At 44.0% G+C, this 18,466-nt stretch overlaps 1 protein-coding gene across 4 annotated transcripts in view; it reads left to right on the forward strand.

The window, feature by feature from the left end:
* Positions 1-18,466, forward strand: part of Flnb (filamin B) — a 138,975-nt gene that overhangs the window by 32,840 nt on the left and 87,669 nt on the right. For all 4 annotated transcript variants that reach the window (XM_051206683.1, XM_051206680.1, XM_051206681.1 and 1 more), the window contains exons 2-4: positions 11,630-11,878; positions 13,390-13,487; positions 15,733-15,880. In XM_051206683.1, the coding sequence (XP_051062640.1) occupies positions 11,630-11,878; positions 13,390-13,487; positions 15,733-15,880 (495 nt within the window). The remainder of the gene's footprint in view (positions 1-11,629; positions 11,879-13,389; positions 13,488-15,732; positions 15,881-18,466) is intronic.

Below are 18,466 nucleotides of genomic sequence, written 5' to 3' on the forward strand. Positions count from 1 at the left end.
ATATCGGTTGGTGTTGGTGCACATCTTTAATCCCAGGACTGGGGAGGCAGAGGCAGGCAAATCTCTGTGAGTTTGAGGCCAGCCTGGTCTTGTCCTGCTGCCTCGCCAGCCCCAAATAACACACAGAGACTCTGTATTAGATATTATACTGTTGGCCAGTTACTACTTTCTTATCCGCTAGTTCTGTCTTAAGTATTAACCCATTTGTGTTAATCTATGTATTTCCACGTGGTCTTCTTACCCGGAGCCGGCTGTTGTACTGCTCTCTCCAGACTCTCCATCTTGATTCCTTTTACTACTTCCTATTTCCTCCTTGTCTCCTAGTCCCTCCTATCTTACTTTCCTATTGGCCAACAGTGCTTTATTATTAACCAGTATGAGAAACATATACAGAATGACATCTCCCATCATCTAAATGTCCCAAAGCTGTGGTGAGTTCACCTGGTTAAACCCTGCCCGTTGAGGAAGGTGAGGGAGAGGGGGCGGCTTCTGCCGCCTGGGGGAGAAACCCAGGTAAATCCGCTTCTGACACCAGAAAACACGGTAAATAAAGATCAGGATAAACAAATAGGCCAAATAGATGTTTATTCAGGGAAAAATAACTTACAACCTAGACAGATGAACACCAGGAAATTCAACCCGATCCTCTCCTGTCCAGAAAGAGAGCGCCTTTCCTGGCCCCCTCCGACCTCCTTCCACAGGTCACTCCGCCCATGGCTCCACCCCCCAATGGGCGTGGTCAGTGCCACAAAACTATCTCACTACAGCCATTGTCTTGAAAAATGCGCCTAAGGGCAGTCAGATGACTGTCTTCCTGCTGTGTAATCCAAGGCATTGTCCCTACTCCCTCAAGCTGTTTGGAAAGCACCGATTCTTCCTCAGAGGCTTGGATGCTTGCAGGGCCTGGTGATGGGGTGTGAGGGTCTGCTGAGTGATGGTGAGGCGTTTGCATTTTCACCTTGAGAAGGGAGAGTGAGTGAGGGAACAGCTCAGAAAAACAATCAAGCGGGCCTGCAAAGCCTCCTCTTTGATCTTCTGTGCTGAACAGCACTCAGTGAAAGGCTTAGGGGAAACCTACAGCAAAGGGCCTCTGCCTCCTGCCCCTCCCTGTTGCCTCCTTGCTCCTCCACCCAGGCTGCTCAGCTGGTAAGCAGCCCAGTCTCTTCCAGACAGCCTGTAAGTAAATGACTCAGTAGTGTTCGCACCCCAGCTCCACTTCTACTCACATACAAGCCTACCAAGTCCACTGCTTTTATCACTGGATTAAAGCCTATTGCCTGTTGATTTCCCTACATTCCTAGACTCCTTAAAAAAATTATTGAAAAGTTCCCTTTCTTTTCTTTGGGTTTTCAAGACTGGGCTTCTCTGTAACAGCTCTGGCTGTCCTGGAACTCACTTTGTAGACCAGATTGGCCTCGAACTCCTGAGTAGAGAGACTGTGCCACCCTGGTGAAAACTTTCTTAATAAGTGCATTATTGCATTTCTATGTTTTGTGTGGTATGCATAAAAATTTATTCTAAAAAGAATGACTATAATTTAAAAATTGAAAACAAATACTAGTGGTACCACACACCTTTAATTCCAGCACTTGGGAGACAGAGGCAGGCAGATCTCTTGAGTTCAAGACCAGCCTGGTCCACAGAGTGAGTTCCAGGACAGCCAAGTCTGTTACACAGAAAAACCCGTCTCAAAAAACAAAACAAACAACTAACTAAATAAATAAAATGAAGATTGAAATTTTAAAAATACAAGCTATATGGAAGCATATATCAGCAGCAACGTCTAAAAGCCCACCTTTGTCGTCACATCTTGCTAGAGTCGGGAGGACAGTGGGGTTCAGGCTCTTGTTGTCTTTCCTTCCTTGATTCATGACCAATGCTTGTCCACTCTTTTTTATGGCACCCTGTTACTCTATTTGTATAGTTTCTCTAAGTGCTTCTTGGGTGTGAGACTTCAGATGTACTGATATAATAGGCTGATTAATGGTTAACGGTCCTCACCCTTCTCAGATCAGACAAAAACAAACAAACAAATCATGTTCAGAAACTCCCTTGAGTACTCTGTGCTTCAAATTGAATTTAGGGAGCCCGAATTTAATTTTCTGCCAGCCATGGGGCCATTCTGAAATCTGCTGGTAGGGTTGGGATGGCATGCAGAATTAGCAAACCAGCAGTTCTTTTAGCAGCTCACTGAGCAAAGAACATCTTGATTCTATCAGCTTTAATCCTTATGGGTCCCACCCACTCTTGTGGTTATTAAAGATAGAATGCTCTTCTATGAGGAAGGCCGAGTTCTGGGGCAATCAGCAGCCTTTCTCACAGTGCTAATAGCAGGCACGCTATCAGTTCCTATACTTGTGTGTGTTGACATTTTTACAGTGGGAATAATAGTATTCACTGTAGCCCTATTGATGTGATGAAACTGTCACGAGAGTTTGCCACCTATTTTATTGAATGGTATCACCCTGGTTTGACATGGTGACATGGTGAGTCCAAGTGTAAGGAAGTGGCCCAGTCTTAGCCCCACAGTTAGCAAGTTACTGCATTTAGGGATGAATCAGTCCCTACCCCCAAGGCAGGACATGTCAACTTCAAGCTATCCAGTCGCTAATCCACTCCCTTTCGTCCCTACGTTACTTGTCCACCAGTTATTTCATTAAATGATCTATTTTTTTCTCCGAATAGACACACACACACACACACACACACACACACACACACACACACACACACACGCCCCACCTACCCATGCTTTTTACCCATTGATGCTGGAGACAGGGCGCTCTACCTGCAACAAGGCAGCCAGTCTCTGGGTGGGATATGTGTTCAGATCACCAGGGATCAAAAAGTCTTAAACTGGGATTGCAGTTTTATCTGTCAATTAAGCTATATCATGTTATGGAGTCCAGTGCTGTTCCAGTCCATGTTGGGAAGGAGTGAAAACATGCTGTCATCTCTCCTATGAATTTCTTTCCTCCAACTTCATCCTTTTCTATTGGTGATATTGGGGACCAGCTGGTATAAATTATTTTGAATTCCTATTCACCACTTTAAATGGGAAGTGTTGTTCTTTTTATTGTTTCACAATCTTTGGGCTGCCTGCCATCTCTAATAGGTTTCTATGACCTGTAACATGAGCTGGATTATTTGAGGGAAATGCAAACCAAGAAAGCTACTTTGATCTGATTTTGTAACTAGGTTCAACATTTACAAGTTTGTAATTGAATACCAATCCTGTTCAGCATTATTATTTCTACCTTCTATTCTTATTTATGTGTACATATGTATGGTATGTATGTAGTGTGTGTGTGTGTGTGTGTGTGTGTGTGTGTAGTATGGGGAATAAAAAGCCAAAAATTACCATTTTTTTTCTCTTGACTGTTTCTTCTCTGTATTATCCAGTATACTCCACTTTCTTTTGTGAACTATTTTAGAGCAAGCTTAATCTACTTTCTTGTTTAATTTGAATCCAGCACAAGGCATTAGACAGTTGTGCTAACACAGTTGGGAAATTTTTGTTAGACATGAGAACAGAAGAGAAAGAACAAACAAGGGCTTTTAAGAATATGAGTAAGCCTAATTTATATTTTCCAGAGAAAAGAGGCAGGGAAAGAGGTTTGGATTGCTTTGGGCAGAACCACATCTTCCAAGGATTTCGGTATAGATGGGTTCTCTATCAGACATAGAAGCAATATGCAAGGACTTCCTGGATAGAGAGACAGGTCCTAATTAGTAGAACCTCCATCCCCAGAAGGTCTTGGCTGAGCAAAGGGGCACCACAAACAGGCCTATCTCATCATTTGTACCTCACCTGCCTCCTGTTACCACTCTGCATGCAGACTGTCCCCTGTGTTTTCTCCTAGAGCCTTACAGATCTGGACAGTGAAAATGAACGGAACAAATAGAAGTCCATATGCTCTGCCTGTATGTGGGTCCGTAGCCTGGTTCCTGAGCACATAGGTTTACCAGCCATAGGACCCTCTGTCTCCTCATCTGCAGAATGAGAGTAATGACTTATCTGCCTGTTGTGATATAATATAGATTCAGACAAATAGAGAAATGATTTTGTCTCTATTATCTCATCTGCAAAATGGGACTTACCTATCAAAGTCACCCTCATGGGTCTTTGTTACAAGGGAAGGCTTCAAGTTGGACAGAGCTTGTTCCTGAGAAAATTTTGTATGGAAAAGAACTGCTGTCGTGTTGTTGTTGTTGACCACAGAAGGGTGTATATGGGTCTCCTCAGGCCTGTTCCTCATGCCCTCCTTTTCCTCAGAGCTTCTCTGTGGGCTGCACATTTAGGTGGCCTACAAGTCAGGTTGGGCCCAGCTCCCAGTGAGAGTGGTCTTCATTTTAGGGGAAGTGGCCCCCTTACATGCCAAGCTGAAATGGAGTCAATAGGTCTTAGGGACCTCCATTCACAGCAGAATTTGTTATTTCAGCTGGATGTATTCTCAGAGAGGTGGTAGCTGGAGGCTGTAAGCCTGGAGCCGATGGCTACCATGCCCCATGTGCTGCTCATGCTGGGTTTTAACCGGAAGTTCCCAGTGGTTGTATTATGCTCTGTGACTCAAGAGCATGTTAAGGAGACTCTTTACCTGAAAGTGTGTGGTGTCAACAGGGTGGGCTTATGCAGGGACAAATTGCTTGGAGTTCAGATAAGAACAGCATTTAGACCATTTTGGTCTTTGTCCCCCTCTCCCCCCCTTTTTTTTTTCTTTTTGAGATAGCATTTCTCTGAGGCTTTGGATGCTGCCCTGGTCACTTTGTAGACCAGGATGGCTTCAAACTCATGGAGACCCACCTGTCTCTGTCTCCAGAGTGCTGACTGGGATTAAAGGTGTGGGCCACCACTGCCTGACTGCCCCCCTTTTCTTTAACTTTCCTAACATTTGACAGATTTTTTTTGTTTGTTTTTTTGTTTTTGAGACGTGATTAGAGATGGAGGTTTCTGCCCTGCTAGGCCCCTCTGTCCCTTAGCCCCAAATAAGCACACAGAGACATATAAATTATACAACTGTTGGCCAATGGCTAGGGCCTCTTACTGGCTGGCTCTCTCTTAGTTACTAACCCATAACTACTAATCTGTTATCTCTCCATTTCCTGACTGCAGTTGTAATCTGACAGCAACTCCTACCACTATTGTCTAACTTCCCCACCATAATGACCTGTACTGTAGCAGGTCTTTCTTTAGACCACCAGTTCCTGAATAATGAAACAGAGACTTCATTATCCATAAAAGCTTGGACTTAGCCTAGGCTTGTTCCCAATTAGTTCTTAAAACTTAAGTTAATGTGTTTATGTTAATCTGCATTGTGCCATGAGGCTCATTACCTCTCCTCAGTACTATACACAGTCCTGTGTCTGGTGGTGAATCTCCCACCTCAGATTCTTTGCCAGAGTTACCATCTCTGCCCAGAAGTCCCACCTACCGTCTCCTGCCTTACTATTGGGCATTTAGATCTTAATTAAACCAATCAGAAAGTGCCCTAGGCAGGTGAGGAAAGACAGACACATCTTCTCACAGTATACAAAAAGATTATCCCAACACTGTCCCCTCAGACTGCGAGCCAAGGTAGACCCCCAGGCAGGGTTTCTCAGAGTAGCAGCCCTGGCCCATCTGTAACTCACTCTGTAGACCAATCTGGTCTTGAACTTACAGAGATGCATCTGCCTCTGCCTCTGCCTCCTAAGTGTGTGTGCCACCACCACAGGGCCTGAATGAATGAATGAATGAATGAATGAATGAATGAATGAATGAACGAACGAACGAATTCTTGGATAAACCAAAACACAGTGGGAATAAAACCCCCTAGCAGTCTCGGAGCAGTTTGTAAGCAGCAAAGAGAATTGGAAATCCAGCTGACCACAGTCCCCTGCCCTAAAACTATTTTATTGTGGCCTGTATTGAAATAGACCCACCTGACCCTCACTGTTACTGCTGTAACAAAAAAGCTTAGGTGGATGTGTTATGGTGGGGATGAACTGAAGGACAGATGGACAGATGGACAGCAACATCAGGAAGCACCACTGGAAAAGAATGAAAGTGTGGGTTTTTTTTTTTTTTTCAATCTTTGGGGGGTGGGGACAGGCACCTGATTCTGGGAGCCTGCTGTTTTGTTTTTATTTTTGTTTTTCCCCTCAGTCCTCCCCAAGTTAGGTCACAACTGGGGTAGGAGCAAGGCTATGACTAGCCAGGCAGATACCCACCCATTACCAGGTCTAGAGTGATGGCATACTTTACTTTTGCCTGCTGTCCATTGGCGACAGCTAGGCTGTTGAAGTCCAGTTAGGCTGGGATACCCATTTTCTGGAAGTCACATGCCTAGGACCTGGAAGGGGAAGAAGGATTTTAATGCCCTTTGCCACAGATACTTTCCAGCATCATAGCCATGATCCTAAGGCTCTAAGTCTCTGCCTTGAAGAGTGCTTTGTTGGTTTGAGGCCCTGGAAGGATGCCAAAGTACAGACAGGAGTGAAGCCACCTGCCCCCTCTTAATCCTACCTGGGCAGTGTAAGTAGAAGAACCATGCATAGTATATCAGAAATGTGACCCTAGTCTTGGGTAACTGGCCAAGATGGATCTTCTTAAACCAAGACTCAGATAGGCTCCACCTTCTAAAATTTCACTGAAGAACTAAAGCAATTAATTTGTCAGTTGCTTCCTTTGAACTCCAGGTGTCCCCTTGTTTAAACACCCGAAGAGTACCATGTGGAGCTTCAAAGTAAGTCAGCCTCACAGTGCCAGTGAGCCCCAGATCCTGCCACCTCTGGCACCTCAGCCCAGGGGAACGGTGCAGCCCAGGGTTATTTGGGACCAGCTCTGTACAGGAAAGTGCTGCTGCAGGCTCATCGGCAGCTAAGGCCAACAGGAAGTTCTCTGCTCCAAGCTTCTGAACGTTGTCCTTTGGGTCCCAGTGTTGATTAGAGAGTGTGAAAGTCAGCAGAGGCAAAGATAGTAAGAGCAGCATTTAATGAGGACTGGCTGTGGAGGTGTTGAGAGGCAGTGCTAATACAGCAGAGGCTCCCCCAGCAGGCTGGGCTCCTAATGTCAGCAGCAGCCCAGTTTCGATTCCAGGTGAGAGAACGGAAGTGTATGGAGAAGAGGGGGCGGGGCTGAGAATACTCCTAGAACCTGTCCTTTCTGGGCTCTCCCTGGCCTGCCTTCTAGGCCTAGGAGAGAAGATGGGGAGCTCCGGGCCAAGAAAGTTGGGGACCACAGACTAAGCACCAAGAAATCAGGACCGCCAGATGGGGTTGAGCACCTGGCCCGGTTCCTGACTATCCCTGGGGGCCTCTGTCGGGGAGAGGATTCTCAGGCCATGTGGGTTTTTCACTGCTCAGCCCACCTGTGTCTTATGTAATAGAGACCTCAACTCTGTATGCACCAGGAGGGGAGGCCTTGGAGGCTATGGCCTCCTAGATGTGGTAAGTTGAACGTTTAAACTGCATTTAAATCCACCAAGCACTTCTTTTTGTCTCTGCTTAGAAATGACATTGAATATGCTTCTAGCTCTGAGGAAGAGTGTTTGGCATGGTAGGAAAATTGTAGGGGAAAGAGGTAGACTAAGCAGACAGCACACTCAACTCTTGGCATTCTCTGGCCTTACTCCTCACACCACCCTATGGAGTTGTTGAAGATAGTGATTCCTGTTTGTCACATGAGGAAAATAAAGCTCAGAGAAGTACTGCATTATCCAAAGAGAAAAATCTAGTCGAACTGCTGGTTCCACAGCTGATGCTCTGCTGTTCTTTTTTTTGGCCCATAAATATTTGTTGAAGTAAGCGATGAATTTTGTGCATATATATCATATATCTCAGGGCCTCTGACCGTATTCACTCCCCATTACCTTTTCTCACCCACCTCTCTGCTAGTTCCCTTCATCTCATCTGTCGTGTGTGTGTGTGTGTGTGTGTGTGTGTGTGTGTTTGTACATCTGTCCTAGTTTTCAAGTAGGAAAGAAAATGCAGTATTTTTCTTTTTCCTTATTATGATGACATCCAGTTTTATCTATTTTCCTACAAATGGCACAATTTGTTCTTTAGTCTTGATAACTGTGTATATATTCTACATTGTATGCACGTGCGCACACACGTACACATACCCCTTTCCTTTTTCTGTCGGTGGAGATCTAAGATGATTTTGTAACTTGGTCATGTAGCGGTGTACATAGATGGGCAGGGGTCTCTGGTATGCTGATGTGTGGTTTCCTTTGGCTGTGTATCCAGGAATGAATGGTACAACTTAATCATATGGTAAGTTGACTTTTAGCTTTTGGTTTTTCAGGACAGATTTTCACTGTGTAGCAGCCTTGGCCATCCTGGAACGTGCTCTGTAGAGCATGCTGGCCTCGAGCTCACAGAGATCCTCCTGCCTCTGCGTCCCGAGTGCTAGGATTAAATGTGTGCATCACCACCACCCACCTAGCTTTTAGCCTTTTTAGGAAGCTCTGCATTACTCTCTGTAGCAACTGCTATAGTGTGTTTCCCAACAACATTTTGTAAGGCGCCTTCCTCCCCTCCTCCACCTCGCCAGCATTTGTTGTGTGTGTGTGTGTGTGTGTGTGTGTGTGTGTGTGTGTGTGTGTGTGTTTGCCTGCATGTATGCAAGTGTACCTTGTGCATGCAGCACCCTTGGAGGTCAGAAGAGGGCATCGGATCCCAGTAACTGGAATTGGAGACAGCCCTGTGGGTGCTGATATCTAAGCCCCTGTCCTTGGCAACAGCAGCAAGTACCTTAACCACATTAACCATTGAATCATCTCGCAGACCCTTGTTTTGTTTTTAACATTAGCCATTCTGACTGGTGCAACAGAATCTCAGTGCTGTTTTGATTTGCATTTTCCAGGTGGCTAAGCATGTGGAGCATACTTTTATGTATTAGCCATGAGTACTTCAGGCTCTGAGCCACACGGCCTCCTAGCAAGTAACAGTTGCTTAGTGGACAGAGAGCAGAGAATATGGAATTCTGTTCCTGTGACCCTGGTGACACTCTTAACTTATTAATTGCTGGAGCCGCCCATTGCCTGTTATGGCCCTGTAGCTAACCACTTTTGGGACCAAAGGATGGCCTGTTGTTCCCATTCAGAAGAGTAAAAATGTGAATGTTCTCCACCCACATCTGTTCTCCAGGCTTACTAACTACTGCCTGCCACCTTGGTTAATCATTAGCAGCCAGGTAGGAAGGTGCCTCAGGAACCCCCATGATGAGCCAGTGTAGCACTGGATGTAGGAGACATAGTTGTTGATGAGACTTGAGCGAGGAGAAAACTGCCATATCACTGACTTTTGGAGAACTGGCCTTTCAAGGAGGCATTTCAAAGTAGCTTCTACAGAATGCTAAAAATATCTGGTACTCACCTCATAATTGGCCCCATTCCATATACAAATGCTTCTTAACAAGGACCAGAGAGAACTGATACAGAAATGATAGAATTATATTCCATCTTAGAATTTACAGTAGTTTAAATTGACTTCCTAGCTATTAAAAAAAAAAAAAAAAGTCACTGCCCTCATTTAAAAGTAACTGGATAATTGTAGGTAGTTTGAGAAAGTGTGTGTGGCTTGGGGGCAGTGTTGTCAATTGCCACGGTAGTTATGTGGGATTTATGATTGGTCGGATTTGGGGAGGAGAAGCCCATGGCCAGGTGCCAGGCCAAGCAGAGTCTGGGAGGCTGGGCGGGCATCCTGGAGTGCTGACTAGATGCTTTGGTCCCCTCTCATCTTATCCCCCTCTTGCATGTCAGAATGAGCACTACACAGCATACCAGGTCCACAGCAGTGTCCAGACACACACTGGGACGCCCTGGAGCATTTCCTTTTCAGACTTAGCAAGTCTCCTGCTTCCTGTGGATGGGAACCAGGGAAGTCTTTTGGGCAAGTCTCCATCTTTTTATTTTTCTAAGATCTGAGTTAAATATTTGAACCTTTACCTGTCAAAAATCACTTTTGGAATGAAGCTTACCCTCCCTCTAGTTTCTTAGACTAACAGAATGAAAGTATCATGTATCCCAGGAAGGTCATGGAGGGATCTTTCTTGTTGGGACACCCACCTTGAACTCATTAGAAAAAGAAGTTCTGGGTATATTTTATAAGTTTGGCTGAGACTTTGACTGGGTCATGCTTCCCCAAAATCTGCTTGAGAAAACTTTTTTTCCTCATTTAAAGCAACATATGTAAATTCATAAATACATGCATACATGCATAATACATACATACATAATACCCATCTGATGTCAAGTTATGAGATAAGTGTACCCATGCAGTTAGGCATACATGTGTTTTGAGACAGTATCTTGCTATGTAGCCCAGGCTGGGCATGAGCTGACTCAGAACACCTGAGCATCCTCCTGTCTTGGCCTCCTTAGTGCTGAGATTACGAATGTGTGCTACCACACCCAGCTCAAATTTGTCCTTTTCTCTTGTGCTAAAGATTAAACCCAGGAAGGACTTGCACATGCTAGGCAGGCATGCAAGCCTGCTTTTTTTGGGGGGGGGAATTGTTTTTACCTGGGTAATGGTGGTGCACACTTTTAATCCGAGCACTCTGGAGGTAGAGGCAGGCCGATCTCTGTGAGTTTGAGGCCAGTCTGATCTACAGAGTGAGTTCCAGGACAGCCAGGACTGTTTCACAGAGAAACCTTGTGTCAAAAAGCCAAAAAAGGAGTGAGGAAGTGGAACCATCTATTTTACACATAGCTCATGGGAGTTTGAGGTTTACAGAATTATGCCTATAGAGAATGAGGTTTCTTAACCCTCACAGTGCAAGAGATTGATGTCTCCATTGTGTTGCTACCAGTACCATATTAGACATACACATTATGTGTGGTTTAATGTTCAGGTGCCTCATGATGGGACAACTCCAAGGTGAAGAAGGCTCAGTTTCCCACCGTGGTTCTGCTGTGGAAGTGGAAGGTAGAGGGTCTGATAGATGGTCCTGAAGGAAGGGATCCTGACACACATGTGGTTGTGTGTGTAGCACCACCAGCCTTAGGTTGTGTGAGATTGTATTGCACAGGAAAGTAGGGTGAAGGTTTTTCAGGCAAGGAAATTCATAACATGAAGCAGTCCTGTAACTCAAAGTAAGCTGTCCTCTTGGAACAGGCCAACCTTGAACCTGAGTATGCAATATGTGGTTGGGTGAATGTTGACAAGGTGCAGGCCAACTGACTGGTACATGTTTAGGGTCTGTGTGCTTAAGGAGTTTGATTGGACTCCGGGTACCATCAGTTAGTTTAGAAAAACAGTGGTACCCAACTAGAAATATGGTGTTGAGGCTGTGCAAATAACAGTTCACCTTCATGGCTCTGAGAGATACCAGGAGAGGGAGAAGGTGCACATCTATGGGAAGCTTCAAATATTTGCCAGGAGACGACACACTGCAGCACTGTAGCAGAGGCTTGAACGGGACCCCAAAACAGTTATGATGTTTTCAGCTTGGGGTCTCAGTAGGTTAAGGGGTAGTTCTTGATGGGTGGCATGGCGGCATGTGGGAGGCAGAGGAGTCAGGACCACAAATTTGAGGCCAGGTTAGATTACAATGGATGAGGGTTTCATTTACTTTTTACAAAGAGTTTGACCCACACGTGTGCAACTCAGAATGATCAAGCTTATTGTCTTGTCTTCCCAGATAGCAAAGCCATTGTAGATGGAAACCTGAAGCTCATCTTGGGCCTGGTATGGACTTTGATCCTTCACTACTCCATCTCCATGCCTGTGTGGGAAGACGAAGGGGATGACGATGCCAAGAAGCAGACACCAAAGCAGAGGCTGCTGGGATGGATTCAGAACAAGATCCCGAACTTGCCCATCACCAATTTTAATCAGAACTGGCAAGATGGCAAAGCCCTAGGAGCCCTGGTAGACAGCTGTGCTCCAGGTAAGTGCTGATAACTCCCTAAACCACCTCCCCAGCATGGACCTTGAGGGCTCCAAACTTGAATTTCCATGAGAAAGGTTGTTTGTGGTAGCTAGTGTGAGTCTCCTGGTTTTAGTCCATGGTAAGACATAAGATGTCCTAGGTCTGTCCTTACACATTTGCCAGTGTATCCAGTCAGTTAGTCAGATCACAAAGAAATTGCAATGCCTGAACTCTGATCAGGCTTTGGGGTTATAATCCAGATTCCAGCCCTGTGTCTTCCCACATTGGTGCCTCATTTCCTGTCAGCTTAAAGAAAACATGTGGCTGGCTCTCTTCAGTGGCTTGGCATGGGAATCTAAGGCCGCTTTCTGCTGAATGCAAAGTGACTGTTTTTATTAACTACTAGCTTGACTATATATGGTTTTCTCTGCCCCTTTCTCTCTGTATTGCTACAGAATACCACTTTGTGTGGATCCAGTTACAACCTTTTCCACACTGAATAGGCACTTTTCTGAGTGGTTGAGTGGACATCAAGATGTAATTATCCTCATAGAGGGCTTAGATGGATGGGTAGAGTTTATTGGCTCACATTCAGTAGAAAAACTAGAACCAGTGTTTATATGCCACCCCTAAATTATTTTTTATAAAAAACCCTTACTTTAATAATTATATTTTCCATTTATTGAGTATTCTATATGAGCTGTGCTCATTAATATTGAGTAAAGTACTGAATCTCAGTGTGCTCAAAGCAGAAAAGGACTGCATCAAAGCCTCATTCCTCCTTGAAAGCCTATAAACTGGAATATTACAGGAATACTTCAAGATATAGCAATAAGCTGTCAAGCTGGCTCAATGGATAAAGGCCCTTGGCATCAAGTCTCCATGACCTGTGTTCAATTTATGGTACCCACATAGTGGAAGGAGAAAACTTAATTCTGGGCACCATGGCATATGCATGTGTCCATATATTCACACATAGGTAACAAATAAACAAATGTCACTTTTTAAAAGTATTGTATTAGTTTGTTTCCTAGTGCCGCCTTCTGTACTTTTACCTAAAGACACAATTTATGCTACTTTTTTGAGTTTAAATCAGAGTTTTACTTCAGTTCTATACTACTTGTACTTATTAGAGCCTTTAAATGACTCTAGGATTGTGCATTTGAGCAGGTGGAATTTTGAATCACATAGGATGCTAGCTTAGTCTTTGTTAAATATATCCAGGCATAGTATAAAAACTACCTTTCCTGTAAAAAAGGCATCAAGTCCAAGCAGTTTTACAAACCTTCTTTGTTTTAGTAGATCTTAAAGTAATGGGCAACCCCTGTCTTAATGCCAGGACATGGTGTCCTAAAGCATATCTTTGCTGATGTTGAATAGTTTACTTTTTACCCCTCGGATATACAGGTAGTAAGCTGTTGGTGGAAATTGCTGAGCAAAAAGACTAAATGGTTTGGTTATCAGCACATGGCTTCTTTTAATCTCTTTGTCAATTAATGCTAAAAACACCTTCCATATGTCGTGAACAGGTCTGTGCCCAGACTGGGAATCCTGGGACCCACAAAAGCCAGTGGATAATGCCCGAGAAGCCATGCAGCAGGCCGACGACTGGCTGGGTGTCCCACAGGTAAATACATGCACGCCGTGTCCCGGGAGACAGCTCGGGAGACAGATCCCACCCACTGACTTGTTGCTGGTAGTCTAGATTCTTTTCTGGGTCAGACCACAGTCTGACCTTCTTGGCATTCAGGGTTTAAAGGGCCTTTGCCTCTGGCATTCTCCCACCATCTTGGTTAATGCGTAATGATAGGTTCTTGTGGAATTAGTAGCTTATAGATCATGCCGAGGTCCTTCACATCACAAGTGACAGTTCCTGCCTCCACTACCCTCTTACTGCTTTCCTAATGTCTACCTCTCACCTTCTACCTGATATCTTACTATGCAATTCAGGCTGGCTTTGAACTCCTGATCTCTTGATTCAGCCTCTGGAGTGTCGGAATTTTAGGTGTGTGTCACTGCATATTTTCTAATCTTTTGGTTCCAGATATTTTGAAAGTTATCTTAGAAAGCAACCAGCAAGCATAGTTCTTAACTATTAGAATGACTCATAAGGAGCTACCAGTATTTGACTGTTTTTAATCCTATATAAAAGAAATATAATTTTAATCAGGTATTTAGAACATTTTTCTTTTACTATAAATTAAGATAGCTCACAGTGGGAATTGTAGCAGAATTTGTCCCATAATCTATAACAGTTATCTCATGGGGACTCAAAGCCATGATCAAAAAGAAGTTGTAGAAAACCAGTCTTTTGTTATAGAAGATCCCTCATTGTAGACCATGCTGAAGTCTGAGTTGGTGTTCAGAGTTGAGTTCAGTATATTCCATAACAGGATTTCCTGGGAGATAGGAAAGTTGGCCTGTTTCTTTGGATTAGTTTTGGAGTCATGTCCCTGTTCTATGACAATTCTCAGCTCTGTCACCCTCGGGAAGAACTGTATTGCATTTCTCTTCTCCCTTTCAATCTGATGCTACCTCTTTGTGGTAGTCTGTAATACTGGGTACTATAAAATTATTATAGGAGTTTTTGAAGAGAGATACCAAATCAACGCATATTTTGCTTTTAATGGACTCCTTTGTAGATAACTATACAAAACCTCCGTAGCTATTTTGTTCTTAGCCATTGACCATAGTGTGTTTTCTCATCTCTCATTACATTTGGTTGATAGTACTCATGAAGTAGAGCCTTCTGCTGTTCTGAGGAGGTATGGCTTGCCACTGTGCATCCTCACTGGGTCAGGGAAGACCTTGCAAGTTAGGGCTGGGTCAGGTAGTGAATCAAGGATGCTGATAACTTTAGGAAGGTTCCCCGTCCAACCTGGATCTAATATTGGCTCTAAGCAGTGTGTCAGGAGAACCCCCATCCAATATTTTATTTTATTTTTTATTGGAGGGGCGTGTCTTTCAGAGGCCAGAGGTGTGAATTCCTAGAGCTGGTGTTACAGACTGTTGAAGCTTCTGGGAAACAAATTAGGTCCTCTGCAAGAGTGGTACCCACTCTTAAAGACTGAGCCATCTCTAGTTCTCCCCCACAGTTTTATAGGATTCTAATGTATTAAGACTACATGACTAATGTGTTGTTCCCTATTGTCCTGTTTGGGGTTTTGTTGCTCTTGCTGTTGCTGTTGTTTTTCATGATAGTCTTTCTCAGTGTAGCTCTGGCTATCCTGGAACTCACTCTGTAGACCCTGTTGGCCTTGAACTCACAGAGATCCATCTGCCTCTGCCTCCTCAGTGCTGGGATTAAAGGCGTGTGCCACCACTGCACTGCTACTTGTTTGTATTTTGAGCCAGGACCTCACTATGAATCTCAGGTTAACCTCTAACTTGCCATCTTCCTGCTCAGCCTCTCAAATGCTCAGGTTATAGGTATGTGCTGCATTTCACACTGGTTTTCTTTTTTCTTATTAGTACGGAGATATGTACACAATAATGAGCAAAATCACAGGCCTGTTGATGAGCTTTGCAAACATTTCCATTGCCATATGCATGTTTCCCTTCCATCCTGTACCTTATCCCCTTTCTAGAATATTGCACCAGGGGAGTGAACAGGAAGTCTTTTGAAGGAGATTGGGAGTTGGGGCATACCATGAAGCTCTGGAAATTACATGAAGAATTGTGGGAGACAGTCTCCCACCTTACAAAGTAACCAGCAACACATGTATATTCAAACGCTAATCTTGTTATGGTTTTAATGTGGTTTCACAAGAATGAGAAATTGAGTTTGTTATTTGTAGTATTTGGTTTAAGGGAGATTTTGTTGGCTGCAAAATGGCATGTTGGAGCAGTCACTCATCATGTTGTCATTCTAGGTCATCACCCCTGAGGAAATTATTCACCCGGATGTGGATGAGCACTCTGTGATGACTTACCTATCTCAGTTCCCCAAAGCCAAGCTCAAGCCAGGCGCTCCTCTCAAACCCAAACTCAACCCAAAGAAAGCCAGGGCCTATGGGAGAGGTAAGTGCTGGTCTGGTTGGATCTGAGGCATGTTCTCTGGCATTAATTCTGGGAGGAATGCTCTCAGGATCAGGAGGCTAATAAGGGCTTCTTGTGCAAGCATGAGGACCCAAGTTTGGATCCCCAGCACCCACCTAAATTGTGGTATACACTCCAGTATTTCCAGGACTGGGGAGGCAGAGATAGGAGGATTCCTAGGCCTTTCTGGTCTTCCAGTCTAGCCAAACATGTGTCTTTCAGTGAAAGACACAAGGATGTTAGGTTTAATCTGGAGAGAGAGAGAGAGAGAGAGAGAGAGAGAGAGAGAGAGAGAGAGAGAGAGAGAGAGAGAGAGAGAGAGAGTTAGTTTAGACCTAAAGTTCTGTTTATTTATGATCATCTTATTCTGTCTTGAAAATCTGAATCTTTTCTGTAGTAGTATATATTGAATTTGCTATTTTGTGTGTTTCGTTCAGTAGCCCTGGGAAGGCTGATACTCTCATTTAAGAACCACAACGTGGTTCACAGTGGCTGGGGTGGGTCTTGTCCAAGGTCAGGGATGGGGATAGGGCAAGAGCCTCTGCCTTCTGGATACTGATTCATTTCTCCTGTCAGGCAGACAGGTTTCCAGATAAGGTGAGAGCTATTGTTAATCCCTGATGGGCACTTCCTTGCTGAGACGTCCTGTTTATGACACTCACTGGAAGATGCCTATACCTTGTGTCCACTCAGAACCATTTCAGCCATCTGGTCAATTGTTGTCAGCAGCTGATTTGAAGCTGCTGGAGGGTAAATACCAGCTGGATGTGGTGGAATGCACTGCCTTGTAAATCTGGGGAATCTGAGTTTAAGGCTGACCAGAATAACAGCATGATCCCCCTTTTAAAACAAAGGAACAAGCCAAGGCCGGTGGTGGCACATGCCTTTTAACCCAGCACTCAGGAAACAGGCAGGAGGATCTCTGTGTTTGCGACCAGCCTGGTCTACAAGAGCTAGTTCCAGGGCAACCAGGGCTACTCAAAAAGCCACAAAAACGACTGAACAAACAAAAAATAATAAAATAACAACAACAACATGCCTGAGTTTGATTTCTGGTAAGATTAGTGCAGCAACCCCCCCTTTATTTTTTTATAAAGAAGACAAAACGTGCATTTTATTTCTGAATTTTTGTAACTAAAATAAATAACACTTATGTGCTCATATGCACATATTGGTGCATACCCACTTGCTGATTAATAAGGACTGGAGGACTTTGGAAGCCCTCTTCCCATTGCCCATTGGCATCTCCAAATTGCTTTCTCTGAGCCATAACCCAAGGTGATAATGTTTTCTTAATGCAAAAAATCTACAGCTGACTCTCATGTCAACATACTGACCACAAGGGGGTTGACTTTAGTCTAGGCACAAAATGATTGTTTGTAATAACCTTATCACTGGCTGTCCAGTTTCCTCGTTGTTAGTGTGAGATGGTTTCCTTTCATGGTACTGTCTTCCAGAAAATGACTGCTCACTGGTTCAGGAATGTGGCTGGTCGTTGCCCATTTCCTTCTTTGTAAAAGTTATGAATGCTGGGAAGAAACAAGCCATTTTCATCTCATGTTTATTTGTGTGTAGGTTTGTTTTTTCATTTTCTTTTCATCATGATAAATTCATTGTTACAAATATATGTTAGAAATGTTCTGGAACATTGTAGGACTATTACCATCACCGTTGAAATGCACAGCATTTTCAACTTTCTAATAAAACATCTTGCCCATTAAACAAGCTCTCCATTCTCTTTTCCCCTTTCTCCTGGCACCCTCCATTCTATTTTCTGTCTCTGACTTTGGAGGTATTGCATAGAAATGGAGTGATTTGGCATGTGACTTTTGTGTCTAGCTTACCTTGTTTAACATATTTTCAGGATTTTTTTTTTTTTAACATTATAGTATGTACCACAACTTCCTCCCTTTTTTATGGGTGGTGATAGTCTGTTGTGTGTGCTGTATTTGGCTTGTTTATTTGTTTACTTATAGGCTTTTGTGGTGTTCCACCTTTTAGCCGTGGTGAACAATGCTACTGAGAACATAGGGGTACCACAATCTTTTGGAGGTTTCTCTCCCGCGTGGTCCCACAGCCACTTTGCCCCAAATAAACACACAGACACTATATTAATTTATAAACTGTTGACCTATAGCTCAGGCTTCTTACTGGCTAGCTCTGCTTAATTATTAACCCATTTCTATTAATCTGTGTATTGCCACGAGGCTGTGGCTTACCTGTAATCTGGCATGCTACTCCTTCAGCAGCATGGCTGTCTCTCCAGTCTCTCTCTGCCTTTCTCCCCAGCCTTCTCCTTGTCTCCTACTCCCTCCTATACTTCCTGTCTGACTATTGGCCAATCAGTGTTTTATTCATCAACCAATAAGAGAAACATGAAATTGCTTGGCCATATTGCAATTCTTTGCTCAGCCTTTCTTCTTTTAAAATAGGCAGGTGCCGGGTAGTGGTGAATGCCTTTAATCCCAACTCTTGGGAGGCAGAGACAGGTGGATCTCTGTGAGTTGGAGACCAGCCTGGTCTACAGAGTGAGTTCCACGTCAGCCTCCAAAGCTGCAGAGAAACCCT

Source organism: Phodopus roborovskii, unplaced genomic scaffold (assembly GCF_943737965.1).
Source record: "Phodopus roborovskii unplaced genomic scaffold, PHOROB, whole genome shotgun sequence".
Classification (NCBI taxonomy): Eukaryota; Metazoa; Chordata; class Mammalia; order Rodentia; family Cricetidae; genus Phodopus; species Phodopus roborovskii.